Here is a 24,477-nt window from a genome sequence, read left to right on the forward strand (position 1 = left end):
TGAGGCATATTTATGGGAGTTTTCGATTTAGTTTTGAAGTGCCAAGTGATATGTGCGACTTGATATTCATTGTACGTATTTTGATAAATGTCAGAAGTGTGCTGAACAGCATTCAAGTGAACATCTTATTAACTGTGAATTGACAAGTGTTAAGCAACTTTACGTGCATTGACATTGTCCATATTTGATTTATGTAATTGTATTGTCCTCTCTGTTATGACCCTCTATGAGGGTTGACAGTATTAATAAATAAATAAATAGACAACGAGGAATGTGGGTAAGAACACTTTATTTTCAGCACACATGTTTTTTTAATGAACTGCTGTTATACTGCTAAAATCTGCACATTTAATAAAAGTACACTGCTCTGCTTCATCACTCCAAGCTAAGTGCAAGTATCCTGTACGATGAAGTCAAACCAAGACGTGGGATGTTCAGTCTGTGAAAATAAAAACGAGTTTGAAACATTAACGTGCAAAAACTAAAGCACACTCAAGAAAATAAACACAGCACAGGAACATATCCAATGAATCAGAATTACCTTTGAGAGCAAACATATAGTTTCTATGGCACAGTGAAGAAACCTTATTCCTCCGGCTTTTTTTGTGCGCGAGAAAATATGAAAGTGCATGCGTTCTCCCCATATTGTGTATCTGTCACCTTTTCACACACAACAAAGATGTCACAATGTGCCCAACAGTCTTTGCATATCCATTTCTCTGCTCTCATACCATGATACCTACAGTTAAAGGCTGTAGCAATGCTTAGCTTGAATGAACCAACACAAGCTACATGCACTGTGCTGTTGAACATGGCATTGTAAGTTAGATTCATGCACAGCACATTCATGTGCCATAAACATTTGATTGTGATTGTAGGCGAGATAAATAAAAAGAAGGTATGTAAATAAGAATATTCCCTAATAAGCTGTGCAGAAGTGCTCTCCCGTTCGGACAGAAGCCGAGCACAGCTGCAGTGAACAAGAAGCCAACTTATACAGCATTTAAAATCTAGGTTCTAAATGTGCTACAGATTTTTCTGAATTCATGGTCGAAAATGTAGGTGTTAAAGTTGACAAACGTTTAAACAGGTCTCTATTCCGACTGGTAATGCTATGTGTCACCTAGTTTGATAAAATATGCCATATCACTGGTCTCCCAAGCAAGCTACGGCTGCTGTCCAGTTGCAAGTGCAAATCACTCAATTATGTCTAGGGCACGTTTGAGCAAAAGGCCGCCAAGATTACTGTGCCATTGAGATCTATTTCCTGACATCTGATTTCTTCTCAGAAAGCTACGTCTAAAAAAAAAAAAGCCTTCACAACAACATAACCCAAACCTTTCTTGAGTAAAGTCATCACACTGGTCCTTCAACACTAATTACACAGTGGCTGTAATGTTATGTACGTCAGCACCTAACAAAGTACAAGAAAATTTAGTAATGGCAGCGTGACAGGTACACAAAAAAGTAAAGGGATAAAACATCATACAGGCTGCCATCAGTGTTCATATCTCCATTTCAATGTGGATGTGTTTAGCAGTGAATACATGTTCTCATTAAACTGAGTCATATTATTACAAAAGCGAAGGGCAAGGGTCTTTACATTCTAAACTGACAAATGTGCTTTATTACGGTTCACCGCAATACAGGAGGTATTTTGCAGTGAACCATCACATAAGGTTTTGGCTAACTACAGCGGGCGTGTCCTGCAGCGGGGCCTCTTGTGTATTGCGGTAAAGCGTATTATTGTGACAAGAGCTAACCTGGCATGTATGGCTTTAGCCAACAAAAGTTCTCAAGACATCATGCATCCTGCCACGAAAATCTGCTTTGATGAGAGTAGAACATTAGGTTAGTCCCTGACAGAAACCATACATTCCAGATTCACGTAAATCTTTCTCAATATCGGCATGCTTCACCGCAACACACAAATATGTTGCGGTGATAACGGTGGTCGAACAGGCTGGTGCAAATGTTTCGACAGGGGAGCGTGCCTTCATCAGGGCAACTGCTTTCCTTGGCCGTTTTCATATACGTGAGTCCCCCAAACTTCCAACAGAGATTTACCTGGACCTTTGCCAAGAGACGTACCGACAAGCGTTTGGTAGTGGCTGGTAGAGATGCAGGAGTCTAAAAAGCGCTGCGAAATTCGGTTCCGTAAGGTTAGCTTCACCGCAATACAAATATGTTAAGCGGTTAGACATACAAAATATGTTGCGGTGAATCATAGCAAGGGTACCTGGCCTTTGATGCAAAGCAGCTTCCCAAGAGGCACGGTAATCCCGTGGCTAGTTATGCAGTTCCCCGCATGCGAGTGAGTTCCCTGCGTTCGGCGGTTTCCCAGTGACATACAAAATTACATTGATTGACTGTGTTGTAAATGGGCGACGGCACTATATGCTGATGCAAAAGCGTCGTTTCGCTTTCGAAAACTGCGCTCGACTAAAGAGTACACCTTGACTCGCATATGACCAAAGCAGTTGAACAGGAAACTACGAAATTACGTAGCTATTATGGAAGAAATCAACAGCTCAGAAAAAAAATGGCCGTGTAAACATTAACTGGCTTACGAGGTCGACAAACCAACGGTTCAAAGCATCACAGCCACGTCCGAAATAGCGCTGAAGGCCGGCCAGTACACTTAGGCGCCTCGGCGCGCCTAATGTAACAGGAGACGGCAGGTGCACGCGTACATCATTAAGGAACACATATTATTTATGTCGGTGAGAGCGGTCACTCTTCAGTTCTGACATGCTTCAGCGCGTAACACTAGTCTACTGCGGCGAAGCTGACTTCAGGACGCCGATTTCTTCAACTCGTCTAGCGAGGCAGGTCCGTTTATCACGCTTGGCAACGTTTGACATTTTCTGCCTTAATTTCGTTTGTTCATTTTAATTTTCTTATCACAGTGACCCTGTATCACGCAGTAGCAGAGCTAGTGCCGCGTCTTAACTGCGTTAGGAAAGGCAAGCATGTATGCAGCAAGCACGGCGGCATTGGCTCTTGTTTGGAAACTTCAAGAGACGGTCTTCCGCGCAGCGATGTCATTTGTATTATTAAAAGAATGCAGGTGATGATGCAGGTGATGAGGTGATGAAGCTGTAAAAAAGCAGTAGTAATGCTGTTCTACGAGCCTCTCACTCGAGCTAGATGGTCTTAGAAAAAAAGCGCGATGTAACGCGATCTGACGGATCAGCTCGTCATGCCAGTGTTTTCTTACGTCCTCTTTCTTTCGCGCATTCTCCCCTGAACCAGACTACTGAATGGTTCAGTGCACGCACTGACGATCCTGACGGAGGCAATACCACTCACATGAGCAGCTCCATTTAAGATGCCACGGCCCATTCCACATGCCGGCTGCAATTTGACGCGGCCAGGAGGCAACATATGCGCACAAGGTACCTAATGGTAACGCATCAAACTGCTCACAGCCCCAATCCTTTATTACACGCATATAGCGTGGAAAGATGAATTACTCACGCTCTAAGTGGGCACGGAATACGGACCGTTTCGCAGCGCAGCCGGCTCCGTAAGACGGCCGCCATGGAAATGAGCGGATGTGACATCATGGGTTATAGCGGACGTGACGTCATGGGTGAACGTAGACATTTCGGGCACCTTTCGTCTGCTGTGCCCCGGCAGACACGGCCTTTTGGAAAACCTTTCAGGTTCCCTTTAAGAGCTAGTTGCCCCTTCACACACTTGTTATGCTTCACCGCAAAACTTTGCTTATGCTTAACCGCATGGCTCAATTATACTAATGTAAAACTAACTTTCGGAAAGCGGTTTATGCAACGCATTGTGCTTTCAGAGCGTCGAAGCCATGGAATCGCGATGACCACAAAGGCGGAGTCGGTGCCATTGCTGACAGCGGCAATTCTTTCAATGAAGAACACGGCACCGAACGGCAAGAAGCTTAATAGCGAACGTCAAAGCAGCTAGGCTTAGCGTTGCGGCGGAGGTGGCTACGGCTGCCATCGGATCTTTGTGCGAGAGCGCCGGTTCGAGGCGGCGCGGCAATGAAAGCGGAAGCGATGGTGGCTTTGATTAATGCCGTTTTGGACCTTCGGTCACGGCAAAAAGTTCCGAAACTCAGACGGCGAAGGGTTCTTGCGCTCAAAATTTAAGATACGTTTCCAGAGAGGTTCTATGGTGCCGTGAAGCCGTCCGAATTATCGGGCATTCGGAAAGTCGGCCGTTGACTAGTACACTGGCAACTCCTCCAGCCGATGACAGGGCGTCAAAGACAATTAGTTGCGATTGCTTTCTCTTACTCGAGTCAGCTCTACAGCGACTTTCGTTCCCTTTCAATACTATTACAGCTAATTTTCCCTGATAGAAGCACAAATTCCCCGAGTTTTCCCTGAGTATTTCCAGACTACTCAAAATCCCTGAGAATTCCCGGTTTTCCCGGTTGGTAGACATCCTGAGCCTAAATGTGAGATCGGAAAATTAGACAACCCAACAGAAGCTTCTGTGTCTTCACTGTAGCTATCATTTCAAAATTATGTTGAGAAGTCGACCAAAGCACAAATTCTGCCTCATTTCATTGAGGAAGTGCTAGGAGCACTGGATGCTAGTTTTGACAATACCTCTAGACAAAGATTTATTTTTCTAGTCTGCAATCTGTCAAAAATTTTCAAATCTAACCAATAGTTAAAGTTCAGTCGTTTCAGACAGAACAATGACGCTGTAGCAGAATTCCAAGGGAAATGTTTAACATGTAGAAAAGCTGTCAATCAAGTCGATCGATTTCTACAGGCCTGGTAAAGAAAAAGTTACGCGCCTAGGTAGAGAATCAGAATTTTGATGCCTATGGTGATTTGAAGCCGTGTCCTCAGATATCTTACACACTTGATACATACCGAATGCCAATGGTGACTTTGTGTACCAAGTGTGTGAGTACCTCTTGAATATGATCTTTAAGAGAAGTTACATTCCAAGAAAAGTTCACACCCTTTGTGGCTTATTTTGTCCTTAAACACCAATTGTCATAGATCTTGCAAACACTTCCTTTTACTTAACGCTAGTTCTGCACTTGCTGCTGTCTTGTCAGGAATGCTACATCATGCTGATATGTGCTTGTTGTGCCGTTTATGACTTGAAAGTACCGGGAGTGCTGCACAGTGTTAAAGAAAGGTGATTCGCACAAGATAGCTAGATAGAAATTCCTGTCTGTGAGCATAATAAGCCCCAAAGGGTGCAAATCTTTCTTTGAGAGTAGTATAAAAGACAGGTCACATTAGATGAACACACGAACCCAAGTTTATTGTTATGCAGCACTGTGCAGTGTGAGCATTTAATAGAAGGAGTTAGAACACATGAACCTTGTAAATTCCACCTGGGCCACAAATATGATTGTGTGCCTTTATGCTAGGGCATTCTGCATTACAGAGGTGGTGGTTATCACCAGCGAGACTTCGTGATGATAAAGTGCAATGTCAAGAGCCTCCTCTTGAAGCTTTTGAAGATGGTCCCTCCATGCCGTGAGCTGCAACAGAATAGAACTTGCATTAGTTGCAGTATAGTCACTTATGGAGCCCAACATTATGAAATAACTTTCACGCAATTCCCTTCAAAACTTCTTAAGCTTCACAAGCTATTTGCGAAAAACATGTGATTGTTAAGTCTGTTAATGTTTTCTGCAAAAGTGAACTCGGGTAGATTTTTATGTGAAATGGTGGACAATTCTGTAGTTTCAATATTTTATTCTAGCTTTAGAACATTTGAACTGGGCCTTCGTGCTTAAACTGAGGTTGTTTTGCAACAGTTTGTCATGCTTTAAACAGTGTTAATCTGCTCAAACCCCAACAAATGCCAAGGAATGACGTGAAACCACATTTGAACAAAAGTGCCAACAAGCCTCTGAAGTACAGCTACGAGTACATCCAAACTGACCATTAACGGAACCATGGTGATAACGGCAATGGCACCTATTTTGTAATTGGAAGTCAAGGCTGAGAAACTAGATTTAAAAATGTTCCTGTACTAAAAAGGACCAATTTCTTTTTGCCCAAAATGGTGGTTAAAATCTCCAGACACAGAGTAATTTCCGTGTAGTTGGCAACACTGCCTAAACTAACCTAACAGCAGCATAAACGGAAGCAAAGAGCTGTGGTGTTCAAGACAGTGGTGCGCTGTCTTGAACCAAGTACATCAACTGTAATAAGACTCGACAGTTGGGCTAGTTTTGCAGTAAAACATGTTGTGGGGCTAGTTGGTGCATAGCTTTCAATAGATGAAGCGCCAGTTGCAAGTAGCGCCTTGTCCTGTCTGTATTCCTTCCTGTGTGCCGTCACTATTGGCGCTTCACCTATTGAAAGTTGGGCTAGTTGATTGACAGGCATATTAGAATGACAGCGCCCAAGTATCATGAGAAGCCAACAAACAAAGATGCCAAGGAGAACATAGGGGAAATTACTTGTACTAATTCACCCAAAAAGATCACATACTCGTGACGCCTGCGGCAGAACGGATGTTCCAGATCCGCTGCCAAGGTTTGTGAGTGGTGGCGCTGGCTAACACTCCCAAGGTTAGTTATAGTAGTAAAAACATCTATACCCAAAAAAGTAGATGGGGAAACGGCGCCGCAATCAGTCAACTGGTTAGAGCATCGCACGAGTAATGCAAAGACGTGGGGTCGTTCTTCACTTGCGGCAAGTTGTCTTTTCACCCACTTTTATTGCCATTATTTTACCATTTCTTTAATTCAATTAGCAAGTACAAGCAATTTCCCCTATGCTGTCCATGGCGTCTTTGTTTGTTGCCTTCTCATGATATGACTAATAAAAATAAGGCCCCTTGGTTAACCCCCTTTCTTCTCGTTCAGCGCCTAAGTACACATGCAACAAAGAATGGAAGTTATTCAAGGTACATGACGCAAGGTAAAAAAACACAAGAACAAAAAGAGGCCTACAGAAGGAGTGCCACTTCACTCTTTCTGGAAGAGTTGCTGGAAGAAGCCTAGTATGCAAAGAAGAAAGGTGATTATTGCATTAGTGTTTCTTCCGTGTCTCTTCACAAGAGTGGCTTTCTGTTTTTAGATACTGCTCTATGATAGCTTGTCTGTGCAAGTTGCAATTGTAATGTTGTTGTGCGCATCTTAACTCCTCTTATATATTGGGTGTAGCCTCATGAAATAAATTTATTTGCAAGCTGGTGCCCTTGCGTGTTTTTACCTTGAGCCACATATCTCGTATAGGGGCTCACCAACTAGCCCGACATGGTACACTCTTGGTACACATGGTACAGTGAAACCTCGTTAAACTGTAGTTGGCTGGAGCTCGGAAAAAGTACGTACTGAACAGCAGTGCTGTTTAACCGAAATAGCATGAGCTCGCCCACTTACCTGTCAAAAATGGAACTCAGAGAGAGTGCGATAAAAGGGGAAAAAAACATGCAGTATTTATTCACTTCGAGCGACAAAAGTGTTATTTTCATTTGATGCCACAGCAGGCTAACATGACGACAGCGGCCTCAAACTTACTGAAGCTGCGTGCCAGCTTTTCTGCCAGCCCCCTCTTCTCGGCAAACACTTGCATGGCAGATTCCTCGTTGGCGTTACGTATTCTTCGTGCACGTGCGCAGTAGTGCTGCACAAGTCCCGGGGTGCCTTTTTCATTGCTGGGCGTCGGAGTTCGAAATACTTTTCGTTTGGAATAGTTACGTTATCGCGCCCCTGTTCTCGTCGCGACGATTGCATTCACGAGGCTGACGAAGCGCGCAGCTTCTACCCCTGTCGGGCCTGAATCGCCCGTGCTGTCGCTTTCCGTGTCGTCCTCATCACTGTCGCTAGTCGACACTTCGGCAACAACAGAGGCAACAATGGCGAAAAGTCGAACCTTGTAGCCATCATCTCTTTGCGGTCTCAGTAGCGCTGCCGAGCAACTTCTTCGCATTCCAAATGCCACACACTGTAGTCAACAGCAGATCCCTGTCGTGTGCCAGCACCGATTCTTCCGTGTCATGTTCGATAGCACGGACAATGTATAATTTTTCTTCTATGCTGAGCACCGGCGTCTTTTTTATCTGAGCTTCAGCATGAGGCGAGTCCTGGATTGCGTGACGCCACAATGCTCTCGCACAGCGTCGAAATGATGTTGATGTTGAAGTGGCTTCATGCGCAAGCGTACAGGGCACTTGGAGACCGTTGCTCCGATTTCTGAGGCTTGTTGTTCTGCCGGGCCGCCCGTGGAGACGACGCACCGCCGTGTTTATGCAACGAAAAGTGAAAATGCTATGTTTTAACCGATGCGTACGCAATAAGCTGGTGCGGTTTATACGGATACAAAACACATTATGTTCAATGGCTGCCGAGTCGGAAATTTTACATTACTACTTTTAAAACGAAACTACTGTTTAAGCGGGTACGGTTTAACGAGGTTTTACTGTATACTCGAAAGTAGGACCACAAAACCAGGTGCGGTGTTGCATGTGTAGCTAGCAGTCCCATTCTGATATGCAAGGATATCAACACCGCAAATAGCAGCACACCTACATGCTCTTCAGTCTTGTTCGGAGAGTACAGCTATGCGGAAGCCCCGCTTCAGGACCCTCTCCATGTACGACGTCCCATCGAGAGCCACACCAGGGCTGAGGACACCGCCCCTAAAGCACAGAGTCGCAAAAAGGGCACATTAACACTCTCAGAGAGCAGGTATAGAAACAAAGCGAAAAAAAAATAATATCTGCTGCACCAGTGCGTGCACATGCATTGTGGGGCAGGGCACAGTTTTCGCTGATACATGATCTAAATATAACCACAAGAACATCAATAGACATAGCATTTCCGACAGTGCATCTGAAGTTACTTAAATCTAGGGAAGACGAGATACTCAAACGGTCTATTTAGGGCTCACATTTTTTACAACACCGACAGACATTTTAAAATGACTATAGGCAGTAATTAGATGGTCATAAAAAGTACGCTAATTTGCCACTACAATAATCAGGTGACTAGTCTTAATGCAAGACTTGATGCGCATCATTTGAAGAGTCCAGAAAACTTTCAGACACGGCTATTATCCACATAAAGTCACAAATTCCTTTCAATTTCGCACAGAGAAGTCGAAGTGAAATGCTGAAGACTGCTGCTGTCATGCTCCTAGCAGATGGCCATTGTTGTATCATGCACAGTATTCAATACGTTATCAATGGAAACATTACTCAGTCCCTCACCCTTTATTCCATCCTCTTTTTCTTTCCTTCAGGTGGCTCCAAGCACATGCCTTCTAATGGCGCTGCAGTCGGCAGCGACACTTTATATAACATATAAAATCCCCCGACGATGCTAACATTCGTCAGCTTGACCTCTCTAACATTTCTCTTTGGAGTAATGAATGGCTTATAGAACTTAATGCTAATAAGTACAAAATTATGCGAACATCAAGAAGTGCCAACTCTCCGCCTGTGTACTACCTAAATAATGTTGTGTTAGAAGCGGTTACTTCATATAAATACCCGGGTGTTCATATTTCTGCTGACCTTAACTAGACGCGCCATACTGAGTACATTACTAACAAAGCTAACCGCATGTTGGGCTACGTGCGCCGTAAATTTTCCAAAACTCCATCTTCTTTGAAATGATTGCTTTATAAAACACTAATACGTTCTAATCTGGAATATGCCACTGCGATATGAGATCCGCATCATGAAAAACTGATAACTTTACTTGAGCTGGTTCAAAACAACGCTGCTCGTTTTATCCTGGCCAATTTTAACCGTACCGCAAGTGTAACAAGCATGAAAGCTGATCTTTCTTTACCTCTTTTAGCATCCTGCCGGCAGACAATTAGTTTGAGCCTTTTTCATAAACTGTACCGTCACCCCATGCTACGCGATTCCCTCATTTCGTCCCCCAGATACGTGTCAAATTGCATTGATCATCGACACAAAGTTGGCATCGAAACATGTAACACTAAAACTGCATTTCAGTCTTTCTTGCCTCGTACATCACGTGAATGGAACCGCCTACCCGCAGATATCGTCAAAATAATTGATAACCAGCATTTTTGTTCTGCCCTAGCTAACATTTTATAACAGAGGATGATAATACTTGTTCTGTAATATGCATTGTATCTATTTATGTATTTTTGTTTTGTAACCATTCCCCTCTTTAATGCCTTTGGCCCTGAGGGTTCAATAAATGAAATAAATGAAATATCCCCTCTTGCAAAAAAACAAACAAAAAAACGCTTATCCGTTACTGCCTAACGTAGTCCCGCAGCTTCTTTGGTATCTTCGTGTTACACGCGCTTTGCATCCTGGCAAATTAAATGAAGCTTGTTGCGTGTGCTCTGCAGCAGGCGGTTCAGGGGTGCATTTTCATAGTTATTCGCGCTTGATGTGCCAAGTTCTGATGGATGATTTGAAGCTGTAATAGCTGAATAATCGGATGCTGATGATCAATTCATGACAGCAGAGGTACCAAGTTTCATTTTGCTAATAGTTTCAGGGTGAACGACTGCTAATTTGGAAGCATTCCACACATGCCGATCTTCCAGGAGGCAAGAGAGGGTCCATGCTTTTCAATAAATTTCTTGGGCGTAGAAAACTGTGGAGATACCTCCCCATAAACTGCAGGTAATTTAACCCACACGTAATCACCGACGATGGAGTTCGGTTCCTTGGCACCACGGTTTTCATCGGTGTAACTATTGACTTCATTTGCTTGTTCTTGATACACTCTTGCAACTGCTATAGCGCCTTTGAAGGGTCCAAGCTGAAACACTTGTCAGGCAATACCACAATGTCGCGTCTGGTTCGAGGTTGGCGTCCACGAAGAAGAACAGCAGGTACAACACCAGTAGTCGCATGAGGCATACAGCGACATATTACAGGTGATCAAGCATAGCTGCTCTTATATCACGGCATTCTAAGAGCGCCAATTGAATATATGATTTCAATACCCTGTTAAATCTTTCACGCAAACCATTAACTTGCGGGTAATACACAGAAGAGCTGTAATGTGCGATTCCGCATTCTGTGAGAAATTCTTCAAAATTCGTTGAAGAAATTGTGGTCCATGATCAGATACGATACTACGTGGATATCCTTCTCTTGCAAAAAGTTCAAGTAGGAATTTTCTCACTGCAGACGTGGTTGCATCCCGTACGAAAGCCACCTGTGGCAACTTGCTGTAATAGTCAATAATTGTAACTTTAAACTGCAGTTGGCTGAAGCTTGTGTGAAAGGTCCCACAATGTCGATAGCAACTTTTTCCCAGGCTTTCTTGGGAAAAGTGACAGGCTGCTTTGGAGCTGCAGATATACAAGCTGATTTGTCACATGACTGGCAGGCTACACGTGTGCACAAGTTCTTCAATGTGATTATCCATGCATGGATAATCTTAAGACAACCTTTGGTATGACAAATTCCTAGGTTTGACTCATGAGCCAGATCCATAAGACGGCGTGGCAAAGTTGTAGGCACGACAATCCTGTCGCCCCAGCACAGAATGTCACTAACAGAGAGTTCAGATTGCACGTGAAAGTAAGGTAGCAGCTCTTTTGACAAGGATTTCTTGTCAGGCCAAGAAGTAGTGGTAAACTGCTTAACCTGAGAGATAGCCTGATCAGTGGCACTTGCTTCTTGAAGCTCTTGCATGGTAACTACTGGAAACAAGAGACAAAAATTCTTCTTCGGGTGCATCGTGGATGAAACAATGTACGGGCAGCCAGGAGAGTGCATCAGCCACGACCTTTGCACTACCCTTCCTGTATTCCATGATGTAGTTGTAGCACAGCAACCTTGATGACCAGCACGCAATCCTTAACGGATAGTGATCAGTGCTTTTCATTGAAAGGAGCGTAACCAAAACACCATGGTCTGTTCGCAACATGAAAGGTCGGCCCCACAGGTAACGTGCCAGTGCTTGAAGGCCCAGATGCAGGCAAGGGCCTCACGTTCGACTGAGTACTTCTGCTCATGCAGTTACAGAGTATGCGAGCTGAACACGACAGTTTGCAGTGATGTTCCGTTATCCTGCTGCAGTACAGCATCTAATACATATCCTGAGGCATCATTTGTAACGCACACAGGTAACTGAGAATCAAAAGGATGAACTTCACAAGATGTTATCAACGTTTTCAGCTGCTCCAAGCCGCTTTGTGCTGCTGCAGTCCAAGCAAAAGGCGAATTTCCTCTAAGTAAAGCACACATTAGCTCCACAACATCAGAAAAATTGCAGGATGAACTTGTAGTAGAAAACTGCAAGTCTCAGCAGCGAGCAATGTTCATTGATATTTGTAGGTGATAGTGCCTTGGTTATCGCCTCAATAGATGACATCAGTGGGAATAACCCTTTGTCGCTGACAACATAGCCTAGGAAAGTCAACTCTGCGACGTCAAAAACATATTTATAGTTGAGCCTGAGGCCAGCATCAGAGAGCCATTTCAAATCAAAATGCAAATTGACCAAGTGAACTTCTTGGGAGCATCCATACACGATTATGTCATCACTGTAAAATAAGACGCATCTGCATCCTTTGAGGATCATATGCATCATCTTCTGAAATGCTAACAGTGCTGATGCCAGACTGAAGCAAATCCTCTTAAAGGGAATTAGTTCATCGTGCATTATAAACGTCATAAGATCATGACTTTCTGGACTTAGTGGTAACTAGTTATGCAGAAGCTAAATCTAGCTTGGAGAATCGCTGTGCACCGGCCAAGCTGTTCAAAAGTTCCTCAGTTTCTGGCAGGGGAAAACTGTCCACTACTATAAGTCTGTTTGGCTCTCGTAGGTCTACGCACATGCGAATCGAGCCATCCTTTTTTTTTTCTGGCTACGACAATTGGCGAGACCCACTCTGAAGAATCAACACACTCAATGATGTCCTGAGCTTCTAATTTTCGTACTTCTGCCAAGACTTGCGCACAAATGACGAGTGGTTGTGGTCTCAGTTTGCTGGCCACTGGCTGAACAGACGCGTAAATTCTGACCTTATGAGTGAAATCTTTGACAGTTCCTAGCCACTTTTCAAACAAGCGCTTGAACTTGGAACATAACTCAGGAGCTAGCACAAGAGTTTCTTCCGTCATCAGCAGACACCTGAGCGGTGACCCCTGAATCTTCATATCCAGAGCTGTGATACCACCTAGCCCAAGAATGGTTGTTCCTCCAGACACAATGTGCAGAAGAACAGAAGTGCATCGGCCATGAAATGAAACTGTAGCAATGAAACATCCTTTTATAGGAATTGCTGGCTTAGAATAATTGAGAAGCTGGACAGATGTTGATGTATGAGGAAATATAGTAGCAAAATGATGTCGGTAAAGATTGTGGGGACTGCGCAGTCCATTTCGTTGCAGTGCCATAGCGCAGCACGTTTTGAGCATAAAAGCCGCATCGCAGCGAGGTCGCTTTCGAACTTTGCGTGCGCGGTACACCGCTTTCCCTCTCTCTCGTTCCTCCGAGGGCACCGAACAGCAGCGGGACCATAAAACACTTGCTGCTGTCCGCCCCAGAACGGTCCAGGGGCTAACTCGATTTGTCTGTTTGGGTGGGAACCCACGTTCCCTCTCTCGTGGCGGCTCAAGCCGACCGAGGAGCGGCAATGTGAAAGAAGCTCTCGGACAGCGAAATGAAGCGTACTGATTTCCGATTCTCCCGGTCACCCCTTGGGTTGGCTGGTCTTGCCGAAGGTCCTCGACTTGAGGCAGTTGCGTATCTATTTGCTGCTCCTGTTCTGGAGGCTACGCCAAAAAGACATGGCTCACTTGACGTGCGCGGTCGTACTGCGTCGAGTCGCCCTCGAAGGTTACTCCGAGTGGAAGGAACGTTGCCCTGGTAGCACAGTCGTTGGGAGCCATCCTCCCGAATAGCGGAGTGTTACCGCATTTTCTGGTAGTGAGTGCCACCCTTGACTTTCGGGAGCTTCGGCTCATGGGCCTCACGCCCATACGGGCGTAACAGTCATCGCAAATGCCAAGGTGGTCGTCTAATAAACGCCTTCCTTGTACTCTGGGCCTTCTCCTTGTGGCGCTCTGTTCCGCTCGCAGAAGAGACCAAACGAGCGTCCGCTTCGGGCACACGCTACACACACGGCTGAGCTGATCGTCCCCCTGAGGGGCTCGGATCCTCGGACCCGCACGGTGGTCTAGGTGACTCCCGGTGGAGCACCACTATAGTTGGAGGCCACAAGTTCTTCAGCTAGGATTGAAATCAATGACCCATTGTCAATCAGGAACGACACGTAAATTCCTTTATTTTCCAGCACTGCATAAATTCCCTTCTTATGGCTCTAGATGTGACAAACACTTATGTGATTGTCCGTGTCAGCTGTACGTCGTTTTCCACGATATGCTAAATTTATTTTACAGACCTTGCGAGAGAGTAGCCCACCTTTTCCAAATGGCCAATCTTTTCACATCTGTGACACTTATGTGTCTTAGCTTTGCAGTGAGAGCTATTTGCGAGATGTTCCAAAGAAGCACAATGATAACATTCTTGCTCTTTCAAAGCTCGACAACTGTCAGTTTGCGTCTTATAGAGTGTGCATGTGCCACAGTGCTTTTTTTCTTGTATTTGTGTCTTCAACGTGATGCACTTGTGCTTCATGTCATGCAAGTTCTCTCGCTTTTCTTGTCATTTGATCATGCTTTCTTGCAATGGTAAGGGCCCAAGAAAGTGCAAGAGACTCTTCCTGTAGAAGACGCTCATGCAAGTATTTATTATGCAAAAAAGGTAAGGCGTGCAGACAGGACACAAGAGAAGAGAAGTGGACAACACGAACGGCGACTATCAACTGAAGGGAGCACTGAGGTGAAAAAAAGAGAAGACACAAAACTCATCTGTGCAAGATCTGGAATGGTATCACCACGTGTCAGTCGGGTACATGCGCAGGTCTACGTGAGAGATAGCTGTTAAAGCACTTAATCTCTTATGTAAAGTAATCCTCATGTAAAGTAATCGAAGGCTGACTCATGCACGCACTTCCACCATTATATATATGCCATGCCTCTACCATGCCTCTACCATGAGATGCTGCATGTTCAACGCATTAACTTTCCCATAAGCTCTGCTGAGGCAGACGCTGCCACTCTCCCTGGCTCCAGCTGCATTGCCAGTAGCGGTGGTGTAGCGATCGACCACTTTTGAAAAGAAGCAAATGAAACACTCGCGTCCACTGCAATACACGTTTGTTTGGGGTGTGCAGGAGATTTTGTAAAGATTTTTGCCCGAAGCACTTTATTTATCTAATATGTACTCTTTGCTTGTTAAAAAAAAATAACATGCATTTGTTTTTCACCCCAGATGCAAAAGCAATCCCTGAAATAATTAGAGCGTGTCTTGTTAGGAACGGCCTACAGAGGTGCCCACATGCAAAGTTTTCTCAGCCAGCTGCAGCTGCGAGTGTGGCGAGCTTCCCCGAAGCGACTATGGAAGCCTTCACCACCTGCCACGGTGACTCGTTTCGTAGGGACAATGATGTGCCGCGTCAACCACCCCTCGGCGCCGCTATGACTAAACGCAGTGGGCAGACCAAGCATTGTTCGTGGATTCGCTGTGTCCGCTGTTTGAAGCAGGGGAGCCCCTGGAAGATATTTTGCACGGCTGTCTCACGGGGCTTAGAAGTCATGGACGGATGCGGTGGCCATTGTCTGCGAGGTCAACACTGGGATGAAGAGGCGCCTGCCCGGGCCAAGCCCCGTGTCTCCAAGAACCCACTCACCTCGGCTTGGTCAGTAAAACCTGTGTGGAAGTGTGTGTAACCCCCTAAAAGGCAGGTCGACTACGATGTTGGACGCTACGAATTAGCGGTGAACTGCCGTTTTTCCCTCACCTAGGGATCTAGGGAGGACAGAGTGTTTATAAGCAGCTGTTGTGCGGCTGCTGATTTTGCTTTCTCTCGCAGTCATGCTAGACTGATGAACTGCAACGTCCTTATGTAGATACTGTAAATAAACTCATATTCCTCATTCTCGATAAGAAGCAGTCCTTCCCTTCAACAACGTCCTCTGCATGGATAGGTTGGACGACGACATGGGCCAGCTACCATCTATTTCATGCCCGACTCCAAACCTTACAACTGGTGGCAGCAGTGGCACGGACTTTGCGACGTGGTGCTGTGTCTGCGGTGAGTGCTTGGTTCTTGCTTTGAATCTCTAGGCTTCATTTTGCGGTTGTTCTGTTTAGAACAGTAGGGAAGCTAGATTGTTGATTGTTAGCTAGGTTGTGTTTTCCTAGGTAGGTTTAGCAAGCAGGGCCAAGGCAGTAAAGCAGAAATCATGGAGTTAAGGACACTGCTGAGACATGAATTGTTGATTGTTGGTGAGGAACTGGGCCTAGAGGTACGCAAGGAAATGCTAAAATCGGAATTATTGCAGCTAATTTCCGAACAGGCCAGTGAGGAAGAAATTGAAATGGGGTTGCAACTTCTGAAAAAAAGAGAGAAACAAGACAGAGAGAGAGAAAGAGGAATGCGAGAAAGATCGCGAGTTAAGAAAAATGCAACTTGAGCTTGAAAGCAAACATTTGGAGTTGTCTCAAGGAAGTGAAGGGGCTCTGGGATGATCAAGTGAGGCAGAATCATACAGCATGGACAGGCTGTTAAAGCCATTTGAGGTCGAGAACGACATAGGCTTGTTCATTTGGAAAGGACTTGCGAGAAGATGAACTTCGGTCCAAGTACATGGCGACAGCGGTTGCTGTCTATGTTGCTGTGTGAGGCGGCGGAAGTAATTGCCAGACTCAGTGCAGAGGATGCATATGGTTATACGAAAGTTAAGGCTAGTATTTTGAAAAAGTACCGCCTTTCAGCCGAAGCTTTTCGGCAGAGGTTTAGAAGCACAAGCAAGAAGGATAGCGAGGAATATCCGGAGTTTGCATATAGCTTGAAGGCAAACCTAGTTGAGTGGCTGAAACGCACGGAAGCGTACGACAGCAGAGACGTGATCATTGAATACATGTGTCTAGAGCAGTTCTACAAAAGCAATCCCCAAGCTGTGAAACTGTGGGTGCAAGACAGAGGGAATGTAAACACCGTGGAAAGGGCGGCTGAATTAGCCGAAGAGTATGCAACGCGTAGAAAGCTGAATGCCGAGGACGGAAATTGGGACGGTCGAAATGGACCGTGGAAACCATTTCCATTCAAAAAGGGTTCGCACACTAAACGGCCGGAACCTGTAGACGTAGAGGAAAAGCCCACAGAAAAGAGCGAGGAGAAATCGAACGGGGAAACAGTACCAAAAGGGCAGAAAAGAGAATTCGAATCTTTCAGACCGATCCCGCTGCTATAAGTACCACAAACTGGGACATATCGCTGTAAACTGCAAAAAGCCTAGCGTAACTTTTTCCTACGTAGATGAAAAAGACGAGAATATGGAACTTTTAAGCCCATATCTTCACGACCTGCAAGTTAATAGTAAACCATGCCAGGTGCTGCGAGACAGTGCCGCCACTATGGACATTGTCCATCCGTCTTACGTGACGGTAGATTACTTCACCGGAGAAGTAGCATGGATCAAACAGGTTGTAGAGGAGCACAGGTGTGTCTGCTCATGGCCAAAGTGAAAATCAGTGGTGGACCGTTCGGGGAACTAGTGACCGAGGCTGCAGTTTCCAAATTTTTGTCGCTGCAGTACCCCTACATTTTTTCGAATCGTTCGGATCAGTTACTACGTGACAAAGGGCTTAAACTGGGAAAGGGCATAGTACAGGCATTGACACGTGGCCAAGCTCGTAAAATCGCGTCACTTTCGGCTGAAAATGCACAAGCTGCTCTAGTGGAAGTAGCAAAACAGGTTACATCAGTAACCGAATCCGAGCTAGGCTCGAGAGACAAAAAAACGGTTGAGGAACGCCTGCCAGCTGACCAGCTCAATGAGAGCGTATCACAAGGGCGTCAAAGTTCACGCCTGCGGGAAGAGCCAGCTGATGCAATCGCAAGCGAGACAGGGTCGTTATTATCACCGGCCTCCAAGAACTTTGATCAGCTATTACGTGTGGACAGAGTCACTGGCAGCCGAGCAAAAGAATAACAGCTTAGCTAAATTACATCACACATCTAAAGAAGGCATTGCTAGGTGCAACGTGACGATACGTGAGAGAGGAGGATTGTTGTATCGGCACTACAGAAACCGAAAGGGCAGGATTCTAGATCAGTTAGTCGTACCTACTAACTACAGGGAGGACCTTTTGAGTCTCTGTCATGAAAATGGGTGGTCCGGCCACTTAGGCATAAACAAATCAAAGGAAAGATTGCTTATAGAATGTGTAGAGCCGTGGTAAACGAGACAGACACACGTCTTTTCGGAAACAAGGTCTAGTTTATTCTGTCAAAAGAGAGAATTGAGCGGGCGTGCGCCGGAAGTGGCGAGGGCTTTAGAGAGAGAGAGAGGAGAAAAGAGGGAAAAGGAGCATAGAGAAGTGCGGTGTGCGGACCTAGCGCGAAAGGAAAGCAGTAAACAAAGTAATCACAAAAGGGAGCTCGTGTACGACGTTCGGCACACTGAGTCGGATCATGTGTCCGTGTGCCTGGTGTCCAACACTCGCGAAGGTCCGCTTACGGGAGGCCCGCGGGACGCCCCGCGGAGTTGTTTATGGCTGCAGGGGTGGTGCGCAGCTCCATCGCCGCGCCGCTACAGATTGCTCCCCCCTTAGAAAGGAAGCTGAAGCGACGAACGATGCTCACAATGCACAAGTGGCAGCCCAGTGAACGCGACGAAGAGGTGACGAACCGCGCACTTGCAAGGCGGAGTCCGCATGTCCCGGGAAGGCGAGATAATTAAGCGTGGGTGCCTCGCTGAATGCTGGCTTGAGTCGCTCAAGCGCGATCGTATCTCGTGTCCCATTTAAGTCGACGACGAAGTTAGAAGGAAAACGTTCTAAAACGGGGAATGGCCCGAGGTAGTGGGGCTGAAGCGAGCCGTGCACAGGGCCGTAACGCACAAAAACATTTGTGGCTGTCTGCGAGTCCGAAGTGATGTACACTGCACGAGGTTTGTTAAAACGCGTAGGCTGCGGACGGTGGTTTCGGAACACATCGCGAAGCTGGTCGGCGTACTCGCTTGCTGTTAGAGAGGAAGTGAGGGTGCTTTCTTCGAAGAAGTTGGCTGGCAGGCGAAGCGAGGTGCCGTAAACAAGCTCCGCAGTAGCGCAGGAGAGGTCCTCTTTGAAGGCAGATCGAATTCCGAGAAGCGTGAGCGGAAGTCTGTCAACCCACTTGTTTGGGCAGCCGTGCGCTGCGAGTGCTGCCTTGAGATGGCGATGAAATCTCTCGACGAGGCCATTTGTCTGAGGGTGGTAGGAGGCAGTTCGCAAGCGTGCTGTTCCGAGAAGTTGAAGTAGCTCCGTGAAAAGGGACGATTCGAATTGCCGGCCTTGATCAGTGACAACTTTCGTTGGAGAGCCAAATCGGGATACCCAAATGGAAACAAAAGCTGCGGCGACAGTAGCTGCAGACATGTCGGGGATAGGTGTCGCTTCGGGCCAGCGGGTAAAGCGATCGACACATGTCAGAAGATAGTGATAGCCTTGGCATGGGGGTAGCGGGCCGACAATGTCGACGTGCACAACGGAGAAACGTTCGTCGGGTTGCAAGAAAGGCTTTGTGGGGGGGACAGGGTACCGCTGAACTTTCGCGCGCTGACAAGGTGCGCACGAGCGGACCCAGTCCCTGATATTTGCGTTCATGCCCGGCCAGACGAAGCGTGATGAGACAAGCTTTTGAGATGTGCGAATGCCTGGGTGTGCAAGAGTGTGATATGAGTCAAATATTTGCTTGTGGAAAGAGGTGGTTAGGTAAGGCCAAGGTGTGCCCGTGGAGGTGTCGCAAACAATTGGCACATCTTCAAAGGTAACTGGTTCAAGCTGAAGAGATGTTGACGCGTCACGTAGGTGACGGAGCTCCGAATCACTAGCTTGTTCTGTAGCCAATTCTTGGAGGTTGAAAGGAAATGACGTTGAGATAGAGCTCTTGGAGCGACTGCGTGTGATAGCATCCACGCGACTGAGAGCGTCAGCTGGTGAGTTGTCAACGCCGCTGACGTGGCGTATGTCAGTTGAAAACTCTGAGATGAAGGCGAGCTGGCGCACCTCACGTGGAGTGTATAATGATTCAGAGCGGCCGATTGAGTAGGTGAGAGGCTTGTGGTCAGTGAAGATTGTGAACGAGCGGCCTTCAAGTAGGTGTAGGAAATGCCTCACGGCGAGAAATATGGCGAGCAACTCACGGCCAAAAACACTGTAGCGTGCTTGTGCGGGGGTCATGCGTTTTGAGAAAAAGGCAAGGGGCTGCCACCCACCGTTTACTTTTTGCTGCAGTACCGCTCCAACCGCAGAGCTGGAGGCATCCGTCATGAGCAACAACAGATAGCTGGGGTTGGGATGAGCTAGCAGTGTGGCATCGGCCAAAGCGTGCTTGATAGAATTGAAAGCTTCATCTGTAGTGCTGTCCCAGGGCAGTGCAGTTGACGATTGTTTGCCGCAGAGCAAACGCTCGAGGGGTTCCAGCAGCATAGCACAGTTTCTAATGAATCGGCGGTAAAAGTTTACCTGGCCTAGACACTGGCGCAGCTTAGTGATTGAAGCTGGCTTGGGGAACTCCATGATGGCTTGCACTTTGTGAGGAAGAGGGCGGATGCTGTTGTTATCCAAGCGATGGCCGAGAAAATCAAGTGATGGTACTCCGAACTCGCTCTTGGCAGTGTTGACGACGATACCGTTTGCTGATAGGCGCTCAAAAAGCTGATGGAGATGTTGGAGGTGCTCTTCGTGGGATGAGCTTGCCACAAGCAAGTCGTCAACGTAGGCAAAAACGAACGGCAGACCACGTGTGACTGTGTCGATGAACCGCTGTGATGTCTGCGCAGCATTTCGGAGACCGAATGGCATTCTCAAAAATTCAAAGAGGCCAAATGGTGTAGTAATTGCTGTTTTTGGAATGTCTTCTTGTGCGACAGGAATTTGGTGAAAGGCTCGCACCAGGTCAATTTTAGAAAATACTGTAGTGCCATCCAGTGCCGACGTGGACGTTAGGCAGTGGGTACCGATCCGGAATGGTTTTTGCATTCAGAGATCGGTAGTCCCCACAAGGCCTCCAGTCACCTGATTTCTTCGGGACCAGATGGAGCGGAGACGCCCAGCTGCTGGACGATGGTCGTATGATTCCAAGTTCCAACATGTGTTCGAACTCTGCTCGGGCAATTTTGAGTTTGTCCGGGGCGAGTCGTCGTGGGCGAGCAAGTACAGGTGGACCAGTTGTTAGGATGTGATGGCGTACATCATGTTGTACGGGCTTTGTCCAGTCGGGTGGTCGCGTGAGGTTGGGGAACTTTTGAAGGAGGCAAGCAAAAGGATCACCAGCAATTGTCGTGGTTGGGGCGACTATAGGCGAGTCACAGGAAACGATGCCATGAACAGAGAGCAATGTAGCAGTGTCCAGCAGGCGTTGGCGTTTCACATCGACCAGCAGTCCATGGTGGTCCAGAAAATCAGCGCCAATAAGAGCACGGCGAACGTCAGCGATGAGGAAAACCCAACGGAACACGCGGCGCAGGCCAAGGTTCAGGGTGAGGGACCGCGACTTGTAAACAGGTATCCTGCTACCGTTCACAGCTTGAAGATAGGAGGTCGGCGGTGTAGTTCGGTCGGAACGTTGCGCGGGAATAATGCTGACCTCCGCCCCGGTGTCCACCAGGTATGGCTGGCCTGTGGTTCTGTCCATGACATGAAATATGCGACTTTTGCTTTGGCCCTGACCAGTTGTCGCCATTAAAGGTCGGCCGGCTGGTTTCCCTGCCATGCACAAGGACGGAGGCAGTGGCGCGCCTCCTGCCCGAAGCGGCGGTGATAAAAGCATACCCGTGGTGGCGTTTGAGACCGGGAGCGTTCTTCTCTTGGACGCCGTGATCTACTCGAGCTGCGGTACCTTCCGTGACGGGGTGAAGTGCGATGACGCTCTGCAGCACAAACTAATTGTTCAAGGTGATTGCAGAGCACGTCGATGGGAGAAGCGGCGGAGGATGATGTTTGCGGCACTGAACTCGCAGTGGTGCTTGATGCTGTAACATTGCACACCGCTGGCGTCACCACCTCCATGACTTTGTCCGCCAAGCTGGCCAGGCTGTTGAGGTCCATTACCGTGGCTGTAGCGAGTACCATCTGAACGTTTACTGGAAGGCGCTGCATAAACAGTTCCCGAAGGAGGCGGTCATCGTTTACTGTTGTGTTGCCGCTCATGAGCTGTCGCATATGGCGAAGGAGCTGGCTTGGCCGACGGTCTCCCAAGTCCTCTGCGGAGAGAAACTGCTGCATGCGGGCTCGTTGCGATGTTGTTGTGCGCTCGAGAAGCGCAGCCTTAAGATCGCTGTATGGAGTGGCGGGAGCCGGTCCAGAAAGCAGGTCGGCAACTTCTTCTGCAGCAGTAGGCGACAGTGCCGAAACAACTAGGTGGTACTTGCGTTGTTCCGTGCGAACGCCAGAGAGAATAAATTGCGATTCCACTTGAAGAAACCAAACTGCAGGGTTGCGGTCCCAGTATGGTGGGAGTCGGATGGAAACCGCAGAGACGTCTTGTTGCTCGGTCGTGCCCGTAGGTTCAGTGTCTGGTTGCATCTCGTTGCTGTGCATGGCTCCACAATAACTTCGGCAGTGCCGCGAAGAAAACTACGGGTCACCACTTTGTAGAGCCGTGGTAAACGAGACGGACACACGTCTTTTCGGAAACAAGGTCTAGTTTATTCTGTCAAAAGAGAGAATTGAGCGGGCGCGCGCAGCGCGCCGGAAGTGGCGAGGGCTTTAGAGAGAGAGAGGAGAAAAGAGGGAAAAGGAGCATAGAGAAGCGCGGTGCGCGGACCTAGTGCGAAAGGAAAGCGGTAAACAAAGTAATCACAAAAGGGAGCTCGCGTACGACGTTTGGCGCACTGAGTCGGATCATGTGTCCGTGTGCCTGGTGTCCAACACTCGCGAAGGTCCGCTTACGGGAGGCCCGCGGGACGCCCGCGGAGTTGTTTATGGCTGCGGGGGTGGTGCGCAGCTCCATCGCCGCGCCGCTACAAATGCTACTGGCCTGACTGTTTCAAAGACGTAAAAAACTTTGTAAGATCACGCGACGCCTGCCAGCGCTCGGGTAAACCAGGAGAAACATGGAAAGCTCCATTAACCCTTTGAAGGTTTTCGCCGTACATGTACGGCGGCGGTTTTCTGTCCCGCAAGGTCTTCGCCGTACGGGTACGGTTCCGACCCTCCGTTTGAAATTTCGCGCCATAATGACGATGAACGCTCATACGGAAGTGCTGCCACCTCTTAGCACTTACAAGATGCGTTTGAAATTGATGCTACCTTCTTGGGGAGATAAACAGAGCTGACTGCTAGCTTCAGCGCATCGCTCAGACGGCACAGAAGGCAACGCCCCTTTGGCGGTTTCGGTTTCGATGCGTGATCGCAACGGAGGTGCGCGAAACGTCATTTTTTTCTTTGTCGGCACTCTCTTCCAAGGCGGCGGAAGTTGATTTCTATCTTGATTGGCGCTGCTCTTAGCTTGCTTATCAGCGCCGTTCGCGAGGTATTCTCGCTCTCAGTGGCAACGCGCTTTCGCGATTTCGGTTCCGCCGCGTGATCGCAAGGAGGCGCGCGAAACGTGTTTTTTTTTCTTTGTCGGCACGCTCTCGCAGGGGCGGCGGAAGTTGATTTCTATCTTGATTGGCACTGCTCGTAGCTTGTTTATCACCACTTGCTTATCAGCGCCGTTCGCGAAGTATTCTCGCTCTCCGGCAACGCGCTTACGCGACAGGGTGCCTCAGACCTCTGCCCAAGGCAGCCGCACGCAGAGATGGCATGTGTGCGCCAACACAACTCCTTGCTTCAAGAGAACAGACACGCATTTTAGGTGTGCAGACTGCGATAAGGCGCTGTGCATATACCCGTGTTTCAAGGAGTACCACGCTCGGAAATACTATTGAACATTTTGCAGTTCTGAGTGATGCCGACACCAAAATACTGTTCCTAATTATTTTTGACTATTTATTCTCGACTTAATACATTTTGTACATTCAAGATCCGCAATAAAGTAATTTGACCACCTGGGAAAGTTTTTTTCAATATAATTCGACCCTCAAAGGGTTAAACAAAATAATGCAGGTCTGAACAAAAATTCGGAGAATTTTTCGATGTGCAGCACAATCTATGGATTATAACAAAATAAACAACATCGATCCAGCCATTGTTGTGCTATGCTTTGCCTAAGCGAGATGGCCGGCGCGAGAGAACACTTTTGAGGATTGGTTAAAACATGTTGGTGGGCTAGTTGGTTAGAATCCATGGTAGAGCGTATAAGCGCGACTGAACGAGGACGTAGAAAGAAACAGATACACAGACACAGCGCTTCACTTTCAACTATATATTTAATTTTCGCACGCATCGATAAATATATACCGTGCGAGCGGAAACAAACGTAACAGTGAAAAAGAACATTCAGGGGTGCATTTCGATGAACCGTACACGTGTGCAAGGCATGGGGAAAACATGTACTGCAA

General features: G+C 47.2%; 2 protein-coding genes and 1 long non-coding RNA gene across 5 annotated transcripts in view; all 3 read right to left on the reverse strand.

Moving 5' to 3' along the window:
- Window positions 1-272: 272 nt before the first annotated feature.
- On the reverse strand, window positions 273-3,633 carry LOC129386043 (uncharacterized). Its single transcript, XR_008613530.1, has 3 exons — window positions 2,240-3,633; window positions 2,068-2,130; window positions 273-439 (listed from the first exon to the last, which is right to left on the reverse strand). It is a non-coding gene; the product is annotated as an uncharacterized lncRNA (long non-coding RNA).
- Window positions 3,634-5,247: 1,614 nt separating this feature from the next.
- LOC126535679 (saccharopine dehydrogenase-like oxidoreductase) overlaps window positions 5,248-24,477 on the reverse strand; it is a 227,825-nt gene continuing 208,595 nt past the window's right edge. For 2 of the 3 annotated variants that reach the window (XM_050182499.3, XM_050182501.3), the window contains 2 exons: window positions 8,498-8,607; window positions 5,248-5,491 (listed from right to left, as the gene is read on the reverse strand). In XM_050182499.3, the coding sequence (XP_050038456.1) occupies window positions 8,505-8,607 (103 nt within the window). In that variant the 3' untranslated portion in view covers window positions 5,248-5,491; window positions 8,498-8,504. Of the gene's footprint in view, window positions 5,492-8,493; window positions 8,608-24,477 lie in introns of all 3 variants that reach the window. The other variant, XM_050182500.3, reaches the window with a different exon arrangement.
- LOC126535680 (uncharacterized) lies at window positions 21,678-22,844 on the reverse strand. Its single transcript, XM_050182502.3, has one exon. The coding sequence runs from the start codon at window positions 22,571-22,573 to the stop codon at window positions 21,716-21,718; it is 858 nt and encodes a 285-aa protein (XP_050038459.1). The 5' UTR covers window positions 22,574-22,844; the 3' UTR covers window positions 21,678-21,715.

Source organism: Dermacentor andersoni, chromosome 7, assembly GCF_023375885.2.
Source record: "Dermacentor andersoni chromosome 7, qqDerAnde1_hic_scaffold, whole genome shotgun sequence".
In the NCBI taxonomy this organism is placed as follows: Eukaryota; Metazoa; Arthropoda; class Arachnida; order Ixodida; family Ixodidae; genus Dermacentor; species Dermacentor andersoni.